The sequence below is a fragment of the Euprymna scolopes genome, chromosome 19 (genome assembly GCF_053919585.1).
Source record: "Euprymna scolopes isolate OS-2025 chromosome 19, ASM5391958v1, whole genome shotgun sequence".
Classification (NCBI taxonomy): Eukaryota; Metazoa; Mollusca; class Cephalopoda; order Sepiida; family Sepiolidae; genus Euprymna; species Euprymna scolopes.
The window spans coordinates 59,624,968-59,651,310 of record NC_136500.1 but is presented as its reverse complement, the minus strand read 5'-3'; the positions used below and the strand labels follow the sequence as shown (position 1 = coordinate 59,651,310).

The 26,343-nt window shown below is 32.1% G+C and overlaps 4 protein-coding genes and 2 pseudogenes across 6 annotated transcripts; 3 read left to right on the top strand and 3 right to left on the bottom strand.

Moving 5' to 3' along the window:
* Positions 1–2,449: 2,449 nt before the first annotated feature.
* Positions 2,450–2,911, bottom strand: LOC145240155 (histone H2B, gonadal pseudogene; annotated as a pseudogene). Its single transcript, XR_013862497.1, has one exon. The product of XR_013862497.1 is annotated as a histone H2B, gonadal pseudogene (transcript).
* Positions 2,912–3,150: 239 nt separating this feature from the next.
* LOC145240247 (histone H2A-like) lies at positions 3,151–3,528 on the top strand. Its single transcript, XM_080103828.1, has one exon. It carries the CDS (start codon positions 3,151–3,153, stop codon positions 3,526–3,528), a length of 378 nt encoding a protein of 125 aa, XP_079959954.1.
* Positions 3,529–14,457: 10,929 nt separating this feature from the next.
* On the bottom strand, positions 14,458–14,868 carry LOC145240246 (histone H3). Its single transcript, XM_080103827.1, has one exon. It carries the CDS (start codon positions 14,866–14,868, stop codon positions 14,458–14,460), a length of 411 nt encoding a protein of 136 aa, XP_079959953.1.
* Positions 14,869–15,170: 302 nt separating this feature from the next.
* LOC145240245 (histone H4) lies at positions 15,171–15,482 on the top strand. Its single transcript, XM_080103825.1, has one exon. It carries the CDS (start codon positions 15,171–15,173, stop codon positions 15,480–15,482), a length of 312 nt encoding a protein of 103 aa, XP_079959951.1.
* Positions 15,483–20,234: 4,752 nt separating this feature from the next.
* Positions 20,235–20,696, bottom strand: LOC145240154 (histone H2B, gonadal pseudogene; annotated as a pseudogene). The gene has a single exon (XR_013862496.1). The product of XR_013862496.1 is annotated as a histone H2B, gonadal pseudogene (transcript).
* Positions 20,697–20,933: 237 nt separating this feature from the next.
* On the top strand, positions 20,934–21,311 carry LOC145240244 (histone H2A-like). The gene has a single exon (XM_080103824.1). The coding sequence runs from the start codon at positions 20,934–20,936 to the stop codon at positions 21,309–21,311; it is 378 nt and encodes a 125-aa protein (XP_079959950.1).
* Positions 21,312–26,343: the final 5,032 nt, after the last annotated feature.

The following is a 26,343-nucleotide window of genomic DNA, read 5'->3' as shown; positions in this document are numbered from 1 at the left end:
GGTTTATCGACGGGAGATAACTAAAAACTCAATTAGGTAAATTTTCTTTCAATAATTGTTTTCATCGATAATTATTTTTTAACCGATTATTTTTCGTAATTTTGGAGAGTTTAATTACGGCGACATTACGTTCTAACATATCGTTTCTTTCTACTAAATAAATATGTAGTAAACTTCAAATTTTAAAAACAAACCATGAAAAACTCGTGTCGAAATATTTGCAAGCAAAGTCAAAAAAAGAATTACTACATATCCTTACATTTTGCTACAAAAATGACGGGAAATTGTGCCTTGAAATGATTTTCCTGATTCTCGAAAACGGAATATATATATATATATATATATATATATATATATATATATATATATATATATATATATATATATATATATTCTCTCTCAAATCGAAAAAATGAAATTCTAATAAACAAATACGCAGCATACATTTAAATTTCATAGAAAATAAACCCGAACAAAATTAATAAGGTAAAAAAAAAAAAAAATGTAAAATGAATAAATTCTATTGAAATAAAAATAAAATGATTTTTCTGTGACCCCTGTGTGTGCATGACACAGCACATGTACGTATGTATATATATATGAAGTATATATTAGTAATATAATATTACATAGGATGATGCAGAAGTATAGGCAACATGACGTCCGCAACAAACTATCAAAAACATTTTTTTTTTTAAAGTCAAGTATTGTAACCCCATTTGGATTTGTTTTACGATCCACAGATACAAAAAAGTTGCCAGAAAACAAATATAACAAATAAATGTTAGAAAATGTAAGATAAGTTCGTTTTCTCTATAACTGGATAAGATTTCAATATTGTTTTTGTAAAATGTTTATTCTGTTCGAAAAGCAAGCTACATTGAACGCTACCGATGAACAAGAAAAAATGGCCGCGATTTCTTTGAAGACTCGACAAAAACTTCAAAATAAGAAATAAAAGAATGGGGATTTGTTTTACAATACACGTGGTACGAAAAATTTTCAAATAACAAATAAATGTTATTAAAGACAAGTTACTCTTCTACCTATCTGATAAAGTTTTTGTGGCTTTACTCACTTTAAAACGTTTATGCGGTTCGAAAAACTGTCTAGATTCAGGTGAACACAAGAAAAACTTGCAGCGAATGTTTGAAATTTCGACGATGAGTTAAAAATTGTAATCGATTTATTTGGACAAAAACTAAGTTTTTCTGTCGATTTTACAAGGGGTGTAATTTTTTAAAGTCTGTTTCGATTATATTTGATATGCAAGAATTGAACTCCGAAATTAAGATTTGAACTTCGGTAAGACAATCAAAATACATTCGCACATTAGAAAAAATGGATTTGTATTACTGTACACATAGATTCGAAAAAGTTGTCAAAAAACAAATATATAACAAATAAATGTTATCAAAGGCAAGATAAGTTACTTTTCTACCAAACTGGATATATTTTTCGTGTTTTTATTCAATGTAACATGTTTATTCAGCTCGAAAACCATACAGTGTTTACCAATGTATTGGAACATTCAAGATGGCGTCTTATTCTCTCTTTAACACGGTAAGTGTGGAAAAAGATGTTATAAATAAAAAACCGGATAAAATACTGTTAAAAACTCGCTCAATATATGTTACCGTGACATAGGTTCGGTGGGTTTTTAATAGTATTTTGCATAGTTTTTTTTATTTATAACACCTTTTTCCATACTTACGGTGTTAAAGAGGGTGCGAGACGCCATCTTGAATTTTCGAATACATCGGTAAAGACTGTATGTTTTTCGAGCTGAATAAATATGTTTTCATTGAATAAAAACAGTTTGGCAGAAAAGTAACTTATCTTCCTTTGATAACATTTATTTGTTATATATTTGTTTTCTGACAACTTTTTCGAATCTATGTGTACAGTAATACAAACCGGAAAAAACAATTCATTTAGAATTTGTATAATTTATCTTTTAAAAACTTTTAAAGTTGGTTACTTGCTTGGTATTGATTACGTAATAGCTTTTTTTTTTATTATTTAAATTATTTAAGAGCTTTATTTTTTAAAATTTCAGACGTTAAATGAATGCACGTTAAAAAACAAAACAAAAATATTTCAGGTAATATTTAGATGCATATCATAATGTGATTGTACGGATAAGGAATAAGAAAGCTGGAAAAAAATATAAATTTAAATAAAAACATTGAAAGAAATGCAAAAATTTGTATTAAGATTGACTTAAACAAATTTACAAGTTCACAAATAAAAATTACAAATATAATTTAAGACTGTCTTTCCCTAATCTTCTACAAATATACATTATATAGAAATAAGTAATATTTACGCCATAGAAAGAGATGGGGATATCTATGAAATCTAAACAGTGAATAATCGCATTAAAATATAGAAAGTGAAGAAACATTCGTGAAAAAATGTTTGGCCCTGAAAAGGGCCGTTTTGGGAATTTTTTTCTTTGGAAGAAAACGCTTTTTACTTGGCGCTGGTGTACTTGGTGACAGCTTTGGTTCCCTCAGAGACAGCATGTTTAGCCAACTCACCAGGGAGAAGGAGACGGACAGCGGTCTGGACCTCACGGCTGCTAAGTGTTCTTTTCTTGCTGTAATGGGACAGACGGCTGGCTTCATTAGCGATTCTCTCAAAAAGATCGTTAACAAAACTGTTCATAATAGACATGGCTTTGCTAGAAATTCCAGTGTCAGGATGAACTTGTTTCATTACTTTGTAAATGTAGATGGAATAACTTTCCTTCCTCTTCTTTCTCTTTTTCTTGCCATCACGGGCAGGTTTAGCCTTACCGGCTTTCTTAGCGCCTTTCTTGCTAACTTCAGTGGGGGGAGCCATTTCGACAAATTAGAAATGATAAAGGCAACGTCTTCCCTTTCCTTTTTATACGAAACACGCCGGCTCCCAGCAACAATCAAAATTTTCTCTCTCAAATCTCTCGTATTTGATTGGTCAGAAACTAGCAACAAAACTACACAACTTGTGAAAGCACTTAAAACAGACAAAAGAACGCCGTTGTGTGAGCGGTAAAATAATCAGCAGTTGGCCGGAGCCGATCTACGCGTATTTAATGCAAGTTGCGTGCGTTTTGTAAATTAAAGTCGTTTGAGCTTTTTGAAAGAACAGCAGCAAAACCTAAAGATGTCTGGTCGTGGTAAAGGAGGTAAAGCCAAGGGAAAGAGCAAGACTCGTTCATCCCGTGCCGGACTTCAATTCCCCGTTGGTCGTATCCATCGTCTCCTCCGCAAGGGTAACTATTCGGAGAGAATTGGTGCAGGTGCACCCGTCTATTTGGCTGCCGTCATGGAATATTTGGCCGCTGAGGTTCTCGAGTTGGCTGGAAATGCTGCGAGAGACAACAAGAAATCCAGAATCATTCCCCGTCACTTGCAATTGGCCATCCGTAATGACGAAGAATTAAACAAATTCTTGGCCGGAGTGACCATTGCCCAGGGCGGTGTCCTTCCCAACATCCAAGCTGTACTTCTTCCCAAGAAGACCCAGAAAGCTGCCAAGTAAATTCTCTTATTTCCTTGACACAACACAAACGGCCCTTTTCAGGGCCACCAACATTTTCCCGAAATGTTTTTCGTCAATCTTACTTAATGCGATTTTTTATTTCTGACTTCTGCGATTATTTATGAAGTATTATTATTTTTTTTTTTGCATTTATTATTTTACGCACCTTCAGTAGATTTAATATAAAATTTAGCCCCATCATTTGAATTTCGTTTGAAGTAAATTGAAATGTCTTGTCATACGACGCGGTTAAAGTCAGTCGCCATCTTCTTTTGATTTCGCTTATTCTGTCTAAAGAGATTTTTTGTTGTGTTTCTCCATAACCTACTTGCATTAACTGCTCCCAGTGGCAAACGTGAAACTACAGACTTTTAATCAACATCATATTTATAATATAATTATAAATACTCATTTCGATTTCTTTTTAACTTAAAATAGTCCCAGAAGTTGAACGATAAACCAATTGGTACTGGTCGCGATTTGAGTTCCCTGCCGGACACCATAAAAAACACTGACTTCTCCCTACGCATTAGCAAAGGACATGTGTTAGTTGCCATAGTAAATAAACGATCATGAATTTTTATCGACTTTTTATAAGTTTTACTGTTTATGAATATTGAAATAAAAGAAATTACTACACATTTATTAATAATATCTCACTTTTATCGCCTTTGTTTTTAATCACTTTTATCGACTTTTTTTTTTACTGTTATGTGTCACTTTTATCGACTTTTTCTTTTCTTTTTTAAATAGCATTTTCTTTTTAAATGACGACGTTTTTACTGTTTATGAATATTAAAAGAAAAATAATTACTACTAAAAAAAAAAAAATGGGTGCTAGTGCACTTATGATCCGCGCTATATTTTAAATCGTTTTTCTAAGTTTAATTAAGGTTTAATGTTTTTTTATTATTTAAAAAGCCATTCTTAACATGGGGAGGGTGTTTTGTACCTATTCTCTACTTTAACCTTACAATTGAATAAAAAAAAAACATTAATTAAACTTAGAAATACGATTTAAAATACAGCGCGGATCATAAGTGCACTAGCACCCATTTTTTTATTAATAAATGTTTAGTAATTATTTTTCTTTCAATATTCATAAACAGTAAAAACGTCGTCATTTAAAAAGAAAATGCTATTTAAAAAAGAAAAGAAAAAGTCGATAAAAGTGACACATAAACAGTAAAACAGTAAAAAAAAAAGTCGATAAAAGTGATTAAAAAAAAAGGCGATAAAAGTGAGATATTATTAATAAATGTGTAGTAATTTCTTTTATTTCAATATTCATAAACAGTAAAACTTATAAAAAGTCGATAAAAATTCATGATCGTTTAGTTACTATGGCAACTAAAACATGTCCTTTGCTAATGCGTAGGGAGAAGTTAGTGTTTTTTATGGTGTTCGGCAGGGAACTCAAATCGCGACCAGTACCAACCAATTGATTAAAGTGGTTTAATCGCAAAAAAGTTCGTGAACAAATAACAGCGTTGCAAATAATTTAGTTTTCTTTGAGACAAACTACGTAAATAAATACCACACTGTTTTTAAGCAATATTATAAATATTTGAAGCGGGAATCAATTTTTATTTTTTTTTTTTCACTAGAAATAACAAAACGGAAACGTGGTAAAAAAAAACAAAAAAAAAAAAAACAATGATAAATCAAATAAATATTACACTGGTCAACAAATTTTTATTTTTTTTCTTTGGCAGACCATCTAGGAGTGTTTTCTGGGGTTTTGAAGGTCGCTGATTACGAATATAACATTGGTTTTGCCAGATTGGCTCTAGTTTAGAAGATACTGATAGCCCCAAATAAGCCTAAACTGCTAAAATTCTCCCTGAAATACTTCAATATAGAAGCAGTAAATAATAATTTTCTGATATTATTGAATCATTATAATGATTATGTATATATTGAAGTATTTCAGGGAGAATTTTTATATAATTATTTATATAGGGAGAATTTTTATATAATTATATACTGTAATTACTTAATAACATGTTCCATAAATATAGTTGCAGTATAAATTAAACAGTATTTAAGAATTTTCTTTTTAATTCCACAGTTGAAAATGAGTTCCAGAGAGAAAATGAGTTCTAGAAGATGTTGCAGATATGAACCGGATGTCTTTTGTTACATCTGTGGACAGTATATATATATGGCACAACAAAAGAGGAATATTACAGACTTTGTCAAGAGGGCGTACAAAGCATACTTCGATATGATACTTGGTGACCAAGACAAGTCTTGGGCCCCACATATGGTGTGCAAAACCTGTGTAGAAAGTCTCCGCGGTTGGACCAACGGTAAGCTGAAGTTGAAGTTTGCTGTACCAATGGTGTGGAGAGAGCCCAACAATCATTTTGATGACTGCTACTTCTGTCTCAATGACATGACGGGGTTTAACAAGCACAAGAAAGCAAATTGGCAGTATCCGAGCCTGGATTCTGCTATCCGTCCTGTTGCGCACTCTGAGGATCTACCTGTGCCTGTTTTCACCAGTTTGCCTGAAATCGATGAAACCGAAGAGATTCCAGCTGATCTTTCAATATCAAGTGATGATAGCTGTAGTGACTATGGAGAACCCTCAAATGGCCCTCAGCTTTTCAATCAATCTGAACTTAATGACCTAGTGCGAGACCTTTGTTTGTCGAAGGAGCAGTCTGAAGTTCTTGCATCACGACTCCAAGAGAAAAACATTCTTGATTCTGGCACAAAAGTAACATACTATAGGACAAGGGAAGGCAGCTTGCTTCGTTTCTTTTCTAAAGAAGACGACCTGGTCTTTTGTAATGACGTTTCTGCACTTCTTAACTGCATGGGGATCTCATCATATGACCCAGCAGATTGGCGTCTCTTCATAGATAGCTCGAAAGCAAGTCTAAAAATTTTACTTTTGCACAATGGCAATAAGTTTGCTCCTGTACCAATTGGCCATTCTACCAAGATGAAAGAAGAGTATGATGCTATCAAATTTGTTCTTGAAAAGCTGAATTACAACACTCATAAATGGCTGATTGGTGTGGACTTGAAAATGGTGAATTTTCTGCTTGGTCAGCAAAGTGGGTACACAAAGTATCCCTGCTTTCTTTGTTTGTGGGATAGCAAAGCAAGAATCCAGCACTGGAGAAGGGAGAACTGGCCAGAACGAGAAAGTCTCGAAGTCGGCACAGCCAACGTCATCAATGAGCCTTTGGTACCCAGGGCTAGAATCATCTTCCCTCCATTGCACATAAAACTAGGGCTCATGAAGCAGTTTGTTAAGGCGCTGAACAAGTATGGGGATTGCTTCAAGTACATATGCAGGCAATTTCCAGGTCTTTCCATCGAAAAAGCTAAAGGTGGCATCTTCGATGGACCTCAGATTCGAACGCTCATGAGGGATTCTGACTTCACTAATCATATGAACACGGTTGAGTTAAATGCTTGGGTGTCCTTCACAGATGTAGTGACAGACTTTTTGGGAAATCACAAAGCTGACAATTACAAGCAATTGGTCCGTAAGATGCTTACTGAATACGGAAAACTAGGGGCAAATATGAGCATTAAAGTTCATTTCTTGTTTAGCCACCTCGACAGATTTCCTGGTAATCTTGGTGATTACAGTGAGGAGCAGGGAGAGAGATTCCATCAAGACATCAAAACAATGGAAGAGAGGTATCAAGGCAAATGGGATGAGCACATGATGGCAGACTACTGCTGGAACCTTTTGAGAGACTGCCCAAAAGTTGCTCACTAGCGAAAATCGTACAAACGTCAATTTTAGTTTTGTGAATAAAATATTGTTTTGTGTGTTCATTGTAACTAAGAATCTAGTGTATAATGATTTGCATTAATTTATGATATATAACTGATTATGTAAATGTTTTTTTTCACTTGGAGAATTAAAATTCAGCAAATTTTTAGCAAATTTTTTGTATATCCTCGAAATCTATGAAAAGTGTTCAGTTATAGGATAAATGAAATGATGTTATATCTAACTTAACTTGTTAGATTGAGATTTTACACTGTCTTTGTGGTTTAAGATTATCATAAAAATCAATATCTGACATTTATGCACTATTTAGCCGTTTTTTGTACGTTTAGCTATGGTCGCGAATGGGTGATTTCAGACAAACGACCCCCTGTGATATCTCAAAAACTAGAGCCAATTTGAAAAAACTAATGTCAGATTCGGATTCAGCGCCCTTGAAAACCCCAGAAACCAGTCTTACTTTGCCTGCCAACAATATTGTGTTGACCAGTGTTATCAAAGGCAAGATAAGTTATTAGAGCTTGTATTACTGTACACATAGATTCGAAAAAGTTGTCAAAAAACAAATACATAAATAAATGTTATCAAAGGCGAGATAAGTTACTTTTCTACCTAAGTGGATAGTTTTCTAATGTTTTTATTTAATGTAACATGTTTATTCAGCTCGAGAAACATAGTGTTTACCGATGTATTAGAAAATTGCAAATGGCGCCCGACTCTCTCTCTCTTTGACACGATAAGTTTGGGAAAAGGAATTAAAAATAAAAAACTACACAAAATACGGTTAGAAACTCGCTCAATATGTGTTAACGTGACATAGGCTGGCATATTTTTGGTGGGTTTATAACAGTATTTTGTATATTATTTTATTTTCAACTCTTTTTCCTAAACTTACCGTGTCAAAGAGAGTCAAGCGCCATTTTTAATTTTCCAATACATCGGTAACCACTGTATGTTTTACGAGCCGAATAAACATGTTACATTAAATAAACACGCTAGAAAATTATCCACTTCTTGCCTTTGATAACATTTATTTGTTATATATTTGTTTTTTAATCGAATCTATGTGTACAGTAAAACCTTGTTATTCTTCTACCTATTTTGATTGTGGCTTAATTTATTTTGAAGCGATTAAAAATTTCGGAAAAAAAGTGTTCAATGTTACGGGAGAACTAGAAAAGAAAAATGGCCGAAACGAGAGTGTCATATCTTTTGAAGTCTGTATAATTGCTCAGTAGTGAATTCAACAAAATACTGATAGAAACCCACCCAATAAATTTCACGTTAACATTTATTTGTAATCTAGTTTTTTGAAAACGTTTTCCTTTTGTTGTCTTTAGTAAAAAAATGACCGATATTGCTGGTTCATACTTTTACCAAGTGTTAGTCAGTAAACGATCAGGGCATGTCTATATTGACGATTCAAAGGCCACGATGGTATCCAATAGGTCAATCACACACCTCAATACGTAAATATACATACACATACAAACCTATTTCATGAAATAGGATATATATGCGGTGTTTATTTGATCTATTGATGTTTTTCCCCGAATTCTGTCAAACGAACGTATCAATCTGTAAAGTTAACATTTTCAAATAATTTTATTTAAACTTTGATACATACACCTGTAGTTATTGTTAAAAAATACTCTTTTTTTATTTATTTCTCATGAGAGATCATGTGACAGCAAGTTTTTTTAGGCTACTACTGTCTCAGTTTGAATAATTAATACAAGGGAGATCGGACTTCACATGTAATCATTTTTACTTGAGATCAAGTGACATTAAAATCATCATTCTCCACATTTTAGTTGTCATTATTTTGCATGTTATGATCAAGTGGCAACAAGCAAACATCATTCTATAATTTGCAGTCAATTATTGTTACTTCAGTTTGAGTACAAAATCTCCCCACTGACTAGAGCTCTGAAATAAATTGCTGTTTATTTCAATAATTAAATAACATTTTCAACGACTGGTCATAAAATAATTTATTCTAATAAAAATGATTTGAATTTCTGGAAAAAGAGATCAAGCGAGGGGAAGTCTTCTTTAAACTTTTACTGTCTCAATTTTAATTTTAATACAAGGGAGATAACTTAGTTAAATTAATTTAGAGTTATTGAACTTGCACTTTACATGTTACATTATCTGTAATCATTTTTTACTTGAGATCGTGTGACATTAAAATCATCATTCTCCATATTTCAGTTGTTTGGAATTATTTATGCAGCATATTTGATCAAGTGGAAACAACACAATATCGTCCTATAATTTGCAGTCAAGTTTTGTTACGCCATTTTAAGTGACAAGTCTCGCCACTGTCCTGAGTTGTGAAATAAATGATTAACTGAAAGCTGATTATTTCAATAATATTTTAATAATGAAATAAAGATGGTCGCTATTCAAACCAATCACTGTTTGGCGTTCGATCGAATCGCATCTCTCTTCACTACAAACTGTTTATATCTCAATATAACATTTATTTTTCACCGTTTGATTCTAACTTAACTAAATAATATCTCATACTTATAACGTATGTCACACCGTTCACAAATGACTTCATGAATCTGTAATTGTCGCATGATGAAACTCGATCATACATCGACTGAAGTAAAAACTTGTATACAATTATCCGCTAGTATTTTTTTTTTTTAATTCCATAGTTATATATGACTTTTAAATATTTTAAGCGAAATTCACTTTAACAAACCCGTCACACGCATCCTTTCCAGATTTTATTTTTCTATTAAAACCCGAACTTAGGGTTAGTGGTAGATTAAAAGTATGGAATTATGTGTTTTTATCACTTATAACATCGTCTTTTTTTTTTTTTTTTTTTTTTTTTTTTTTTTTTACTAAAGTTTCATCAGAAATATTAATTATACAATAGATTGTTACGATTACATTTTGAAGTACCGGTAAAAACTAATTTCGCATAAATATTCTTTTGAGAAAAAAAAAAAAAAAAAAAAAAAAAAACGCTTTTTTATTATCACGACTGGCTAACGCATAATAAATAACTACAAATAATATAATTAATTGCTGTCACTTGATCTAAAATACAAAGTAAATAAAGCTAATGGAATAATATGGACAAAGATGGAATACAAGACTTGTAAGCATTTAAACAGTTAAATAGGTCGTTTTTTGGCTTTTGAAATACTTGACAAATTCGCAAATATTATAAGATTTCAAGTATTTATATATTTTATAGAGATTAAAACATTACATTAATCTTAATGGCTTAAATAATGGTTTTATGACGATTTTATTCAACCAATGATTTAATGACTAAACGATTCAATCTTCAAAATCCTATTTATATAATATTCTGCTTGTTCCTTTCTTAATTAATGGAAAAGGCCAAATAACTTTTAGAGGTTAAAATGTAAAAAAAAAAAAGAAGCCAAATTCATTAATTCTCGCTTATAAAAAAAACCATCTGGCAACTCGGAAAAGAATATATGACTGGCCACAGTTTGATGTAGCATCGTTTTCACATATTATTATAATAATATATGATTATTGTTGTAATGGTGTGAGAAAAGAACGCGTAGTAATTTCGAAGTGAATGGTTTTTAACCCATTCCTCCCTCCACAAAAAAAAGTGAATGAAATTTTACATAGTAAAGGAGCATTCAAATGAAGCAGGACAAAGTAAATTAAAGTTTGTCTCTTACAATGTGACTTCATTATTAGTATTGAACTATGTAGCACAATATTACTTTCAGAGCATTTATTGGTACTTATTAATTTATCTCATTTGGGTTCTTCTTTATTTTAAATATAATGGACACTATTTCCATAGAAATATTAATAAACTCATATTTGCTGCATGTTATTGGATTTTCATTCTAAAATATTTTTTGCACTATCCAGAAAAATATCAATTTTATCAAAACATAATTGTTGATTAAATACATTTCATAGCAACCATTTTTTTCGAATTTCGGAAAACTCGCCCCCTTTTGCTAAGTAGGAAAACTGGTCCCTTATTGAATAAACATCGATTTAAAACACATTTTATAACCGTTCTTGAAGAAGATATTGTCTTTAAAAGAGAATACACATCCCATAATATTTTTTTAAAATATTTTTACTTGTTTATTGTTGTTTTAAAAAAATTAAATCAATTTTTCTAAGTTTTCGTTTTCTACCTAGCTTTGAAAGTTTTTGGTCTTTCAACTTATTTTAAAGAGTTTATTTAGTTTAAAAAAAAAAGTAATGTCGGGTGTTACTTATGAACAATAATGCCCGACAGAAGAGGATCACGTCTTAGGGGGATAATTGCTCAAAAATAGCAAATTAAAGAAAATATTAAGGTGTTAAAACGAGACCCCCCCCCAATAATAAAAAAAAAGAAATTTGTATATTTTTAGGTAATAATGCACAACCCATAATATTTTAAAAAATATTTTTACATGTTTATTGTTTTAAAAAAAATTTAATTGATTTTTTTTAGTTTTCGTTTTCTACCTAGCTTTGTAAGTTTTTGGTGTTTAAACTTATTTTAAAGAGTTTATTTAGTTAAAAAGAAATAACAAGTAATGTCGCACTCACTCGACATTACTTAGTAAATAATTTTTAACAAAAAAATGTCTGAAAATTAAAGAAAATACTGAGGTAGATGTAGTTTTAAAACGAGCCTCCCCCACCCACAAAAGAATATAAATATGTATATTTTTAAGTACTGCACAAGTGACCCCGAAATGACTTTCAAACGATACCCCCTCCTCCCCATGTTAAGAATTGCTTTCGAAATAATAACGTTATTATTTCAACGCCGTACCAAAATAAGACCGTGTTTTCTTTTTTTGTTATTTTGTAATAACACAAGAATTATTTAACTGAATTAATTCTTCTAAATAAAATAATTGCTTACTTTGATAATACGTGTTTTCTTTCTTTATTTTTGTTTCTTAATGACACAAAAAGTGTTAAAACTAGAGTATTTTTTAAAATAAATATTTGGTTTCGTTTTTCGTATCTTATTTTTTTTTTAAACAAGAGTTAAAAATAATTTTTAAAAATATTATGGGGGTGCATAGTCTCTTTTAGAAACAATATCTCCTTCAAGAACGATAATAAAATGTGTTTTCAATCGATATTTATTCAATAAGGGATCATTTTTCTTACCTAGCAAAAAGGGGGGATTTTTCCGGGCACGGGCTTTCCGGAGACAAGTTTTCCCGGGACGAGTTTTTCGGGCACCATTTTTTACACATCCCCAAATTCTATATCAATCTGTAAAGTAAATAACATTTGTAAATAATTCATGTTATTCTGTAGTATTTTATCTAATATCTATTTTTACTTATCTTTTATGTAATTCTTATTGAATACGGAAATCTAAAATGAAGAGATTTTTTTTAGCGCAAGAAGCTTTGATAATATTATTTTTTAAAAATCCTTTTTATTCAATAAGTTCGTCTATAATTAATGCTTTTATGTTTATTTCTGTTTATTTGTCGAGCTTTCAACTAACTTTATTCATAAATTATAAATGAAAAAGATTTTATTTCAACGGAAAAGAGAACTTTAATATACACACAAAATTATTCTTTCGTACTCTTTTTTCACAACAACTCTAATATAGTCATAATATTGTCTGTTTTATAATCTGGGAAATATAAGGGAAATAACTTAGTTAAATAATTTTGGAGTTATCGAACTTTTATTGCAAGTAAAGATTCATTTATTTTTATTTAAGATAAAGTGATATTCAAGTCATCATTCTCCACATTTCAGTTGTTCGTAATTATCCTGTATATTAGATCAAGTAACAACAAGCCAACATTTTTGTTACTTCAGTACAAGTGTTCGAGTCGAACTCTAAATATTTTTATTGATTGAAAGTTGATTTTATTTTAATAATTAAATAACATTAGAAACACATTTCCAACGATATATATCTCGCCATAAAATAATTTACTGTAAAAACGATAATTGGCAATTTATATTTGTTTGTATTACAAGTAATAAAATAAAACTTTTTTTTAATTATTTAAATGTCTTTTTTTTTGGGTGGGATAATATATTTTAAATAGTTTATTTACAATTTCTTCTATAATTGGAATATTTTTATTTTCTTGCTTGAAAACTCTTTTTACACAGTTTATATTAAAATATTTTTAAAATACTTTATTTTATCTTTCTTATTAGTATAATAGTTTTCTAATGAACAGAAACATAAAATTTGAATTTAGTAAACATAGTAATAACGTATATAAATAGAGAATATTTGCGAATGAATCTCAGTGGACAAAAATGATGAGGTTCGTTTGTTGGATTGTACGGCAGATCAACCCTTTGAGTCATTTTATGCAGATTATCTTTGGATTTAGAGAGTTATTAATTCATGCTCTCGCTGACATTCGAGTGATATGTTGTTTTTAAAGTTTTGATAAGATTCTTTTAACGGTATGGTTCTGTTGTTTTGTTTTACTGTACATCAACATTTTTTGTAGGTATTTATAATAATGACTTTAAATTGCAGTTTATTACTAATCTATTCAATCTAATGCTCGGTGAAACCTCATAGGAAATATTCAATAAATTTAATAATAAATAATGGTGTGTATTACTGTACACAGATTCGAAAAAGTTGTCAAAAAACAAATATATAACAAATAAATGTTATCAAAGCAAGATAAGCTACTTTTCTACCTAACTGGATATGTTTTTGATGTCTTTATTTAATGTAATATGTTAATTCAGCTCGAAAAAAACAGTGTTTACCGATGTATTGGAAAATTAAAATGGCACCCGACTTTCTCATTGATACGGTATGTCTGGGAAAGGGAGTTAAAATTATAAAAGCAGACAAAATACTGTTAGAAACTCGCTCAATATATGTTATTCGGTGGATTTTTAATATTATTTTGTCTTGGGCGCCATTTGCCTTTGATAACATTTATTTATTTTTTTTTTTTTTTACAACTTTTTCGGATATAAATTGCCTAAAAACAATTGATGTCGAAAAATGTCGTTTCACTTATAAACGCACCTAAAGAGGAACATCACATTGAAAAAAAGTCAATGACAGAATATAGAAAACTTATAAAACATAAAAATCGCATTAAATTACAACAGTAAGAAAAAACTTTCATAATAAATTTGTGGCCCTGAAAAGGGCCGTTTGAATATGAAGAGAGATAATAAATTTAAGCTCTCTCGCCTCGGATACGACGAGCCAATTGGATGTCCTTCGGCATGATGGTGACACGTTTGGCGTGGATGGCACACAAGTTGGTGTCTTCGAAAAGACCAACCAAGTAAGCTTCACTGGCCTCCTGAAGAGCCATCACAGAAGAACTCTGGAAACGGAGATCGGTCTTGAAGTCTTGGGCGATTTCACGAACCAAACGTTGGAAGGGAAGTTTCCTGATGAGAAGCTCAGTGGATTTTTGATAACGTCTGATCTCACGGAGAGCTACAGTACCGGGCCTGTAACGATGGGGTTTCTTCACTCCACCAGTGGCTGGAGCACTTTTACGCGCCGCTTTGGTAGCCAACTGTTTACGAGGAGCTTTTCCTCCGGTGGATTTACGAGCGGTCTGCTTAGTACGGGCCATTACGACGAACTTATTATTCAAATGATTTCCAAATGAATTTTACGCACGAGCCGACGACCGTTACAGCTTTTATATGAGCTGTTATCAGCTGCTGCTACTTTCTGAAGTGCTCGTTCAGTTTTCCTTTGTTCGGTGCTCGCAAAATGTTCAAATATTTCCCTTTATTCTCATTGGTGATAAAGCATCACGTGGGGTGCTTTCAACTAGGTCCGCCGGATTTTGTGCGGAGACCTATATATAGTGAATTTGATTTGTTGTCCGCCGTACATTAGTATTTTCATACTACTTCAATTGACAACAACATGTCTGGTCGTGGAAAGGGAGGAAAAGGTTTAGGAAAAGGAGGCGCTAAGCGTCATCGTAAAGTACTTCGTGATAACATCCAGGGTATCACGAAACCCGCTATCCGTCGTCTTGCCCGTCGAGGTGGTGTGAAACGTATCTCTGGTCTGATCTACGAAGAAACTCGTGGTGTCCTGAAAGTTTTCCTTGAAAATGTCATCCGTGATGCCGTCACGTACACCGAGCACGCCAAGAGGAAGACTGTCACCGCCATGGATGTCGTCTACGCTCTGAAGAGACAAGGAAGAACCCTTTACGGATTCGGAGGTTAAACCATTATTTGACCCAAGACAAAACGAACCAAACCAAACGGCCCTTTTCAGGGCCACCAACATTTTCCGAAAAGTATTTTTCCAAATCTAACTTTTATGCGTTTATCTTTTCATAACGTCTAATTTGATGGATTTTTTTTTTAAATCCGTTTTTCATTATTCTGTATAATTCGCTTATTTTGTTTTCATTGCAGACATGAATAATTAGCTATTCTGTTTAAAAACCTCAGACTTAAAAATAATTTTACAATTATAACAAAAGTATTAATCCCATGTACTAACTTCCAATATTTGAGCAAATATGGTATATCACTCAAAAAGAAAAGAAATCCTATAATTTTAAATAACTTTGTTTTTAGGCAAGAATTTAAGTTAAATTATCTGTGAAATATTCAAAACAAAGTGGGGGAATTTTGTCAGTTCTCAAAGATAATGACTGCAATTGAAAAAAAATACAAAGGAATGATGATAATAAAATTGCATATATTTCTTTATATCTAATCGATTAATGTTTTTTGATCATCGTTGGTGTCTTTTAATGGGGTGGGAATTCAATTAAGTAAATTCATTTTTAACTAAAAGTATATTTAGGTGGTTATATTGATGGGAGTTTGGTTCACGTGACAAGTGAATTCTACAGATTTCATTTTAATAAACACTTACAAAACCAAACGTTCTCTATTATAACTGCCCAACTCATAATAATTCCGAGTAGCAATATTATTTTAATAAACACTGAGTTTATTTGGTAAATGAATGTTTGGAAAAAAAAAAAATTAAACAGTAGTGATAGAAATCCACCCATTAGATGCAGCCATCTTGTTTTCGCTCCAACTTATCAACAAGGCAATACTTATGTTTTAAATAAAGATACTTTAAAATAAGTTAAAACATCAAAATCCTATTCAGGTAAGGAAAAAATTTATCTTGCCTTTGGTAACATTTTGTTTTTTGTTTCTTACTATTTTTTCGTTTCTGTTAAATAAATGCCCTTTTTTAAATCAGTCCTCAACATTTAACAACACACTGGTAGAGAAGCACTCAGTAAATGTCAATGTGACAATATGGATCTGAGATTTGTGCACATTTTGAAATTGTTCACTCTGGAAAATACTTTTACAAATAAAATCGGTACTTTATTGAGAAAGATGCGAAATATGTCAGTTGAAAAACTAATTTACGGACATTTTTATTGCTAAAATTCGACTAGAAACTTTTCCGTCATTTTTTTTTTTTTTTTAATGTAAACTAACATTTTCAACAGATAAGTTGGCAGGATTGCAGTTTACAGGGAAATCAAGGGACGCAACTCCTGCCAAACTAAAAAGGACGCAAACAGAATCACCGGGGGGCACCTGTTTTAATTTTTCTTTTTCTTGTTAATTTAAATGAACTGTTTGAATAAGTTATTTTTTTAACAAAGGAAGAACATAGAACTTTATAAAACAGTTATAAATTATTTTAAGAAAGAATTATTTTAATAACATAGAATTATTTGAAGAACATAGAATTTTATTAAACAGTTAATTTTTAAAACGAAAAACAGTTATGAATTATTTTAAGAAAGAATTATTTGAAGAACATAGAATTATTTTAAGAACATAGAACTTTATTAAACAGTTAATTTTTAAAACGAATACTGTTCGCGGATGCATCTGATGATTCATGGAAAACATTCACCCTTCTCTCTTTTTCGCCATAAAAATTCCATCAGATGCAAGCCGAACATATTTTGTCGATTCCCAAACTTTCGTATATGTTTTTTGGCGTGTGACCATAGTCCTTCAATAGTCTGTGTGTGCACTGAAGGGTCCAACGGATCAACGAAGTTGTTTTCGTGGACGACAGTGTCGTGCTCATAAATTCCTTGAGCGAGTCGATCAAGTCCTTGGTAAGGTAAAGAAGAAAATAATTTAGAAGTAAAACGAATAAAAAACAAAGGAATTAGAAAGAAATGAACTATTCAAAAGAAATCTTAAAACTTGTTATATTATTCCACGTGTAGTAGGTTCGGTTAAAATTCGTAATTTAAAAATTGAAACAGGTGCCCCCCGGTGATTCTGTTTGCGTCCTTTTTAGTTTGGCAGGAGTTGCGTCCCTTGATTTCCCTGTAAACTGCAATCCTGCCGATAAGTTTTCCTCGTATACCGTTTTCCTATTTTGAACTGTAATATTTTGCATATATCTCAATATAAATAAGCACCCGACAATTTTTAAAGATCGTTAAAAGAAAATTTGACGGTTTATTATACACGACCCAAGAGTTATGTCCCTTTGTTTAATATAGTAAGTATTATAATTAGTGAAGTCATTGTTTTGTAATTAAACCGGTTTATCGACGGGAGATAACTAAAAACTCAATTAGGTAAATTTTCTTTCAATAATTGTTTTCATCGATAATTATTTTTTAACCGATTATTTTTCGTAATTTTGGAGAGTTTAATTACGGCGACATTACGTTCTAACATATCGTTTCTTTCTACTAAATAAATATGTAGTAAACTTCAAATTTTAAAAACAAACCATGAAAAACTCGTGTCGAAATATTTGCAAGCAAAGTCAAAAAAAGAATTACTACATATCCTTACATTTTGCTACAAAAATGACGGGAAATTGTGCCTTGAAATGATTTTCCTGATTCTCGAAAACGGAATATGTATATATATATATATATATATATATATATATATATATTCTCTCTCAAATCGAAAAAATGAAATTCTAATAAACAAATACGCAGCATACATTTAAATTTCATAGAAAATAAACCCGAACAAAATTAATAAGGTAAAAAAAAAAAAAAAATGTAAAATGAATAAATTCTATTGAAATAAAAATAAAATGATTTTTCTGTGACCCCTGTGTGTGCATGACACAGCACATGTACGTATGTATATATATATGAAGTATATATTAGTAATATAATATTACATAGGATGATGCAGAAGTATAGGCAACATGACGTTCGCAACAAACTATCAAAAAAATTTTTTTTTTTAAAGTCAAGTATTGTAACCCCATTTGGATTTGTTTTACGATCCACAGATACAAAAAAGTTGCCAGAAAACAAATATAACAAATAAATGTTAGAAAATGTAAGATAAGTTCGTTTTCTCTATAACTGGATAAGATTTCAATATTGTTTTTGTAAAATGTTTATTCTGTTCGAAAAGCAAGCTACATTGAACGCTACCGATGAACAAGAAAAAATGGCCGCGATTTCTTTGAAGACTCGACAAAAACTTCAAAATAAGAAATAAAAGAATGGGGATTTGTTTTACAATACACGTGGTACGAAAAATTTTCAAATAACAAATAAATGTTATTAAAGACAAGTTACTCTTCTACCTATCTGATAAAGTTTTTGTGGCTTTACTCACTTTAAAACGTTTATGCGGTTCGAAAAACTGTCTAGATTCAGGTGAACACAAGAAAAACTTGCAGCGAATGTTTGAAATTTCGACGATGAGTTAAAAATTGTAATCGATTTATTTGGACAAAAACTAAGTTTTTCTGTCGATTTTACAAGGGGTGTAATTTTTTAAAGTCTGTTTCGATTATATTTGATATGCAAGAATTGAACTCCGAAATTAAGATTTGAACTTCGGTAAGACAATCAAAATACATTCGCACATTAGAAAAAATGGATTTGTATTACTGTACACATAGATTCGAAAAAGTTGTCAAAAAACAAATATATAACAAATAAATGTTATCAAAGGCAAGATAAGTTACTTTTCTACCAAACTGGATATATTTTTCGTGTTTTTATTCAATGTAACATGTTTATTCAGCTCGAAAACCATACAGTGTTTACCAATGTATTGGAACATTCAAGATGGCGTCTTATTCTCTCTTTAACACGGTAAGTGTGGAAAAAGATGTTATAAATAAAAAACCGGATAAAATACTGTTAAAAACTCGCTCAATATATGTTACCGTGACATAGGTTCGGTGGGTTTTTAATAGTATTTTTGCATAGTTTTTTTTATTTATAACACCTTTTTCCATACTTACGGTGTTAAAGAGGGTGCGAGACGCCATCTTGAATTTTCGAATACATCGGTAAAGACTGTATGTTTTTCGAGCTGAATAAATATGTTTTCATTGAATAAAAACAGTTTGGCAGAAAAGTAACTTATCTTCCTTTGATAACATTTATTTGTTATATATTTGTTTTCTGACAACTTTTTCGAATCTATGTGTACAGTAATACAAACCGGAAAAAACAATTCATTTAGAATTTGTATAATTTATCTTTTAAAAACTTTTAAAGTTGGTTACTTGCTTGGTATTGATTACGTAATAGCTTTTTTTTTTATTATTTAAATTATTTAAGAGCTTTATTTTTTAAAATTTCAGACGTTAAATGAATGCACGTTAAAAAACAAAACAAAAATATTTCAGGTAATATTTAGATGCATATCATAATGTGATTGTACGGATAAGGAATAAGAAAGCTGGAAAAAAATATAAATTTAAATAAAAACATTGAAAGAAATGCAAAAATTTGTATTAAGATTGACTTAAACAAATTTACAAGTTCACAAATAAAAATTACAAATATAATTTAAGACTGTCTTTCCCTAATCTTCTACAAATATACATTATATAGAAATAAGTAATATTTACGCCATAGAAAGAGATGGGGATATCTATGAAATCTAAACAGTGAATAATCGCATTAAAATATAGAAAGTGAAGAAACATTCGTGAAAAAATGTTTGGCCCTGAAAAGGGCCGTTTTGGGAATTTTTTTCTTTGGAAGAAAACGCTTTTTACTTGGCGCTGGTGTACTTGGTGACAGCTTTGGTTCCCTCAGAGACAGCATGTTTAGCCAACTCACCAGGGAGAAGGAGACGGACAGCGGTCTGGACCTCACGGCTGCTAAGTGTTCTTTTCTTGCTGTAATGGGACAGACGGCTGGCTTCATTAGCGATTCTCTCAAAAAGATCGTTAACAAAACTGTTCATAATAGACATGGCTTTGCTAGAAATTCCAGTGTCAGGATGAACTTGTTTCATTACTTTGTAAATGTAGATGGAATAACTTTCCTTCCTCTTCTTTCTCTTTTTCTTGCCATCACGGGCAGGTTTAGCCTTACCGGCTTTCTTAGCGCCTTTCTTGCTAACTTCAGTGGGGGGAGCCATTTCGACAAATTAGAAATGATAAAGGCAACGTCTTCCCTTTCCTTTTTATACGAAACACGCCGGCTCCCAGCAACAATCAAAATTTTCTCTCTCAAATCTCTCGTATTTGATTGGTCAGAAACTAGCAACAAAACTACACAACTTGTGAAAGCACTTAAAACAGACAAAAGAACGCCGTTGTGTGAGCGGTAAAATAATCAGCAGTTGGCCGGAGCCGATCTACGCGTATTTAAGGCAAGTTGCGTGCGTTTTGTAAATTAAAGTCGTTTGAGCTTTTTTGAAAGAACAGCAAAACCTAAAGATGTCTGGTCGTGGTAAAGGAGGTAAAGCCAAGGGAAAGAGCAAGACTCGTTCATCCCGTGCCGGACTTCAATTCCCCGTTGGTCGTATCCATCGTCTCCTCCGCAAGGGTAACTATTCGGAGAGAATTGGTGCAGGTGCACCCGTCTATTTGGCTGCCGTCATGGAATATTTGGCCGCTGAGGTTCTCGAGTTGGCTGGAAATGCTGCGAGAGACAACAAGAAATCCAGAATCATTCCCCGTCACTTGCAATTGGCCATCCGTAATGACGAAGAATTAAACAAATTCTTGGCCGGAGTGACCATTGCCCAGGGCGGTGTCCTTCCCAACATCCAAGCTGTACTTCTTCCCAAGAAGACCCAGAAAGCTGCCAAGTAAATTCTCTTATTTCCTTGACACAACACAAACGGCCCTTTTCAGGGCCACCAACATTTTCCCGAAATGTTTTTCGTCAATCTTACTTAATGCGATTTTTTATTTCTGACTTCTGCGATTATTTATGAAGTATTATTATTTTTTTTTTTGCATTTATTATTTTACGCACCTTCAGTAGATTTAATATAAAATTTAGCCCCATCATTTGAATTTCGTTTGAAGTAAATTGAAATGTCTTGTCATACGACGCGGTTAAAGTCAGTCGCCATCTTCTTTTGATTTCGCTTATTCTGTCTAAAGAGATTTTTTGTTGTGTTTCTCCATAACCTACTTGCATTAACTGCTCCCAGTGGCAAACGTGAAACTACAGACTTTTAATCAACATCATATTTATAATATAATTATAAATACTCATTTCGATTTCTTTTTAACTTAAAATAGTCCCAGAAGTTGAACGATAAACCAATTGGTACTGGTCGCGATTTGAGTTCCCTGCCGGACACCATAAAAAACACTGACTTCTCCCTACGCATTAGCAAAGGACATGTGTTAGTTGCCATAGTAAATAAACGATCATGAATTTTTATCGACTTTTTATAAGTTTTACTGTTTATGAATATTGAAATAAAAGAAATTACTACACATTTATTAATAATATCTCACTTTTATCGCCTTTGTTTTTAATCACTTTTATCGACTTTTTTTTTTTACTGTTATGTGTCACTTTTATCGACTTTTTCTTTTCTTTTTTAAATAGCATTTTCTTTTTAAATGACGACGTTTTTACTGTTTATGAATATTAAAAGAAAAATAATTACTACTAAAAAAAAAAAATGGGTGCTAGTGCACTTATGATCCGCGCTATATTTTAAATCGTTTTTCTAAGTTTAATTAAGGTTTAATGTTTTTTTATTATTTAAAAAGCCATTCTTAACATGGGGAGGGTGTTTTGTACCTATTCTCTACTTTAACCTTACAATTGAATAAAAAAAAACATTAATTAAACTTAGAAATACGATTTAAAATACAGCGCGGATCATAAGTGCACTAGCACCCATTTTTTTATTAATAAATGTTTAGTAATTATTTTTCTTTCAATATTCATAAACAGTAAAAACGTCGTCATTTAAAAAGAAAATGCTATTTAAAAAAGAAAAGAAAAAGTCGATAAAAGTGACACATAAACAGTAAAACAGTAAAAAAAAAAAGTCGATAAAAGTGATTAAAAAAAAAGGCGATAAAAGTGAGATATTATTAATAAATGTGTAGTAATTTCTTTTATTTCAATATTCATAAACAGTAAAACTTATAAAAAGTCGATAAAAATTCATGATCGTTTAGTTACTATGGCAACTAAAACATGTCCTTTGCTAATGCGTAGGGAGAAGTTAGTGTTTTTTATGGTGTTCGGCAGGGAACTCAAATCGCGACCAGTACCAACCAATTGATTAAAGTGGTTTAATCGCAAAAAAGTTCGTGAACAAATAACAGCGTTGCAAATAATTTAGTTTTCTTTGAGACAAACTACGTAAATAAATACCACACTGTTTTTAAGCAATATTATAAATATTTGAAGCGGGAATCAATTTTTATTTTTTTTTTCACTAGAAATAACAAAACGGAAACGTGGTAAAAAAAAACAAAAAAAAAAAAAAAACAATGATAAATCAAATAAATATTACACTGGTCAACAAATTTTTATTTTTTTTCTTTGGCAGACCATCTAGGAGTGTTTTCTGGGGTTTTGAAGGTCGCTGATTACGAATATAACATTGGTTTTGCCAGATTGGCTCTAGTTTAGAAGATACTGATAGCCCCAAATAAGCCTAAACTGCTAAAATTCTCCCTGAAATACTTCAATATAGAAGCAGTAAATAATAATTTTCTGATATTATTGAATCATTATAATGATTATGTATATATTGAAGTATTTCAGGGAGAATTTTTATATAATTATTTATATAGGGAGAATTTTTATATAATTATATACTGTAATTACTTAATAACATGTTCCATAAATATAGTTGCAGTATAAATTAAACAGTATTTAAGAATTTTCTTTTTAATTCCACAGTTGAAAATGAGTTCCAGAGAGAAAATGAGTTCTAGAAGATGTTGCAGATATGAACCGGATGTCTTTTGTTACATCTGTGGACAGTATATATATATGGCACAACAAAAGAGGAATATTACAGACTTTGTCAAGAGGGCGTACAAAGCATACTTCGATATGATACTTGGTGACCAAGACAAGTCTTGGGCCCCACATATGGTGTGCAAAACCTGTGTAGAAAGTCTCCGCGGTTGGACCAACGGTAAGCTGAAGTTGAAGTTTGCTGTACCAATGGTGTGGAGAGAGCCCAACAATCATTTTGATGACTGCTACTTCTGTCTCAATGACATGACGGGGTTTAACAAGCACAAGAAAGCAAATTGGCAGTATCCGAGCCTGGATTCTGCTATCCGTCCTGTTGCGCACTCTGAGGATCTACCTGTGCCTGTTTTCACCAGTTTGCCTGAAATCGATGAAACCGAAGAGATTCCAGCTGATCTTTCAATATCAAGTGATGATAGCTGTAGTGACTATGGAGAACCCTCAAATGGCCCTCAGCTTTTCAATCAATCTGAACTTAATGACCTAGTGCGAGACCTTTGTTTGTCGAAGGAGCAGTCTGAAGTTCTTGCATCACGACTCCAAGAGAAAAACATTCTTGATTCTGGCACAAAAGTAACATACTATAGGACAAGGGAAGGCAGCTTGCTTCGTTTCTTTTCTAAAGAAGACGACCTGGTCTTTTGTAATGACGTTTCTGCACTTCTTAACTGCATGGGGATCTCATCATATGACCCAGCAGATTGGCGTCTCTTCATAGATAGCTCGAAAGCAAGTCTAAAAATTTTACTTTTGCACAATGGCAATAAGTTTGCTCCTGTACCAATTGGCCATTCTACCAAGATGAAAGAAGAGTATGATGCTATCAAATTTGTTCTTGAAAAGCTGAATTACAACACTCATAAATGGCTGATTGGTGTGGACTTGAAAATGGTGAATTTTCTGCTTGGTCAGCAAAGTGGGTACACAAAGTATCCCTGCTTTCTTTGTTTGTGGGATAGCAAAGCAAGAATCCAGCACTGGAGAAGGGAGAACTGGCCAGAACGAGAAAGTCTCGAAGTCGGCACAGCCAACGTCATCAATGAGCCTTTGGTACCCAGGGCTAGAATCATCTTCCCTCCATTGCACATAAAACTAGGGCTCATGAAGCAGTTTGTTAAGGCGCTGAACAAGTATGGGGATTGCTTCAAGTACATATGCAGGCAATTTCCAGGTCTTTCCATCGAAAAAGCTAAAGGTGGCATCTTCGATGGACCTCAGATTCGAACGCTCATGAGGGATTCTGACTTCACTAATCATATGAACACGGTTGAGTTAAATGCTTGGGTGTCCTTCACAGATGTAGTGACAGACTTTTTGGGAAATCACAAAGCTGACAATTACAAGCAATTGGTCCGTAAGATGCTTACTGAATACGGAAAACTAGGGGCAAATATGAGCATTAAAGTTCATTTCTTGTTTAGCCACCTCGACAGATTTCCTGGTAATCTTGGTGATTACAGTGAGGAGCAGGGAGAGAGATTCCATCAAGACATCAAAACAATGGAAGAGAGGTATCAAGGCAAATGGGATGAGCACATGATGGCAGACTACTGCTGGAACCTTTTGAGAGACTGCCCAAAAGTTGCTCACTAGCGAAAATCGTACAAACGTCAATTTTAGTTTTGTGAATAAAATATTGTTTTGTGTGTTCATTGTAACTAAGAATCTAGTGTATAATGATTTGCATTAATTTATGATATATAACTGATTATGTAAATGTTTTTTTTCACTTGGAGAATTAAAATTCAGCAAATTTTTAGCAAATTTTTTGTATATCCTCGAAATCTATGAAAAGTGTTCAGTTATAGGATAAATGAAATGATGTTATATCTAACTTAACTTGTTAGATTGAGATTTTACACTGTCTTTGTGGTTTAAGATTATCATAAAAATCAATATCTGACATTTATGCACTATTTAGCCGTTTTTTGTACGTTTAGCTATGGTCGCGAATGGGTGATTTCAGACAAACGACCCCCTGTGATATCTCAAAAACTAGAGCCAATTTGAAAAAACTAATGTCAGATTCGGATTCAGCGCCCTTGAAAACCCCAGAAACCAGTCTTACTTTGCCTGCCAACAATATTGTGTTGACCAGTGTTATCAAAGGCAAGATAAGTTATTAGAGCTTGTATTACTGTACACATAGATTCGAAAAAGTTGTCAAAAAACAAATACATAAATAAATGTTATCAAAGGCGAGATAAGTTACTTTTCTACCTAAGTGGATAGTTTTCTAATGTTTTTATTTAATGTAACATGTTTATTCAGCTCGAGAAACATAGTGTTTACCGATGTATTAGAAAATTGCAAATGGCGCCCGACTCTCTCTCTCTTTGACACGATAAGTTTGGGAAAAGGAATTAAAAAAAAAACTACACAAAATACGGTTAGAAACTCGCTCAATATGTGTTAACGTGACATAGGCTGGCATATTTTTGGTGGGTTTATAACAGTATTTTGTATATTATTTTATTTTCAACTCTTTTTCCTAAACTTACCGTGTCAAAGAGAGTCAAGCGCCATTTTTAATTTTCCAATACATCGGTAACCACTGTATGTTTTACGAGCCGAATAAACATGTTACATTAAATAAACACGCTAGAAAATTATCAACTTCTTGCCTTTGATAACATTTATTTGTTATATATTTGTTTTTTAATCGAATCTATGTGTACAGTAAAACCTTGTTATTCTTCTACCTATTTTGATTGTGGCTTAATTTATTTTGAAGCGATTAAAAATTTCGGAAAAAAAGTGTTCAATGTTACGGGAGAACTAGAAAAGAAAAATGGCCGAAACGAGAGTGTCATATCTTTTGAAGTCTGTATAATTGCTCAGTAGTGAATTCAACAAAATACTGATAGAAACCCACCCAAT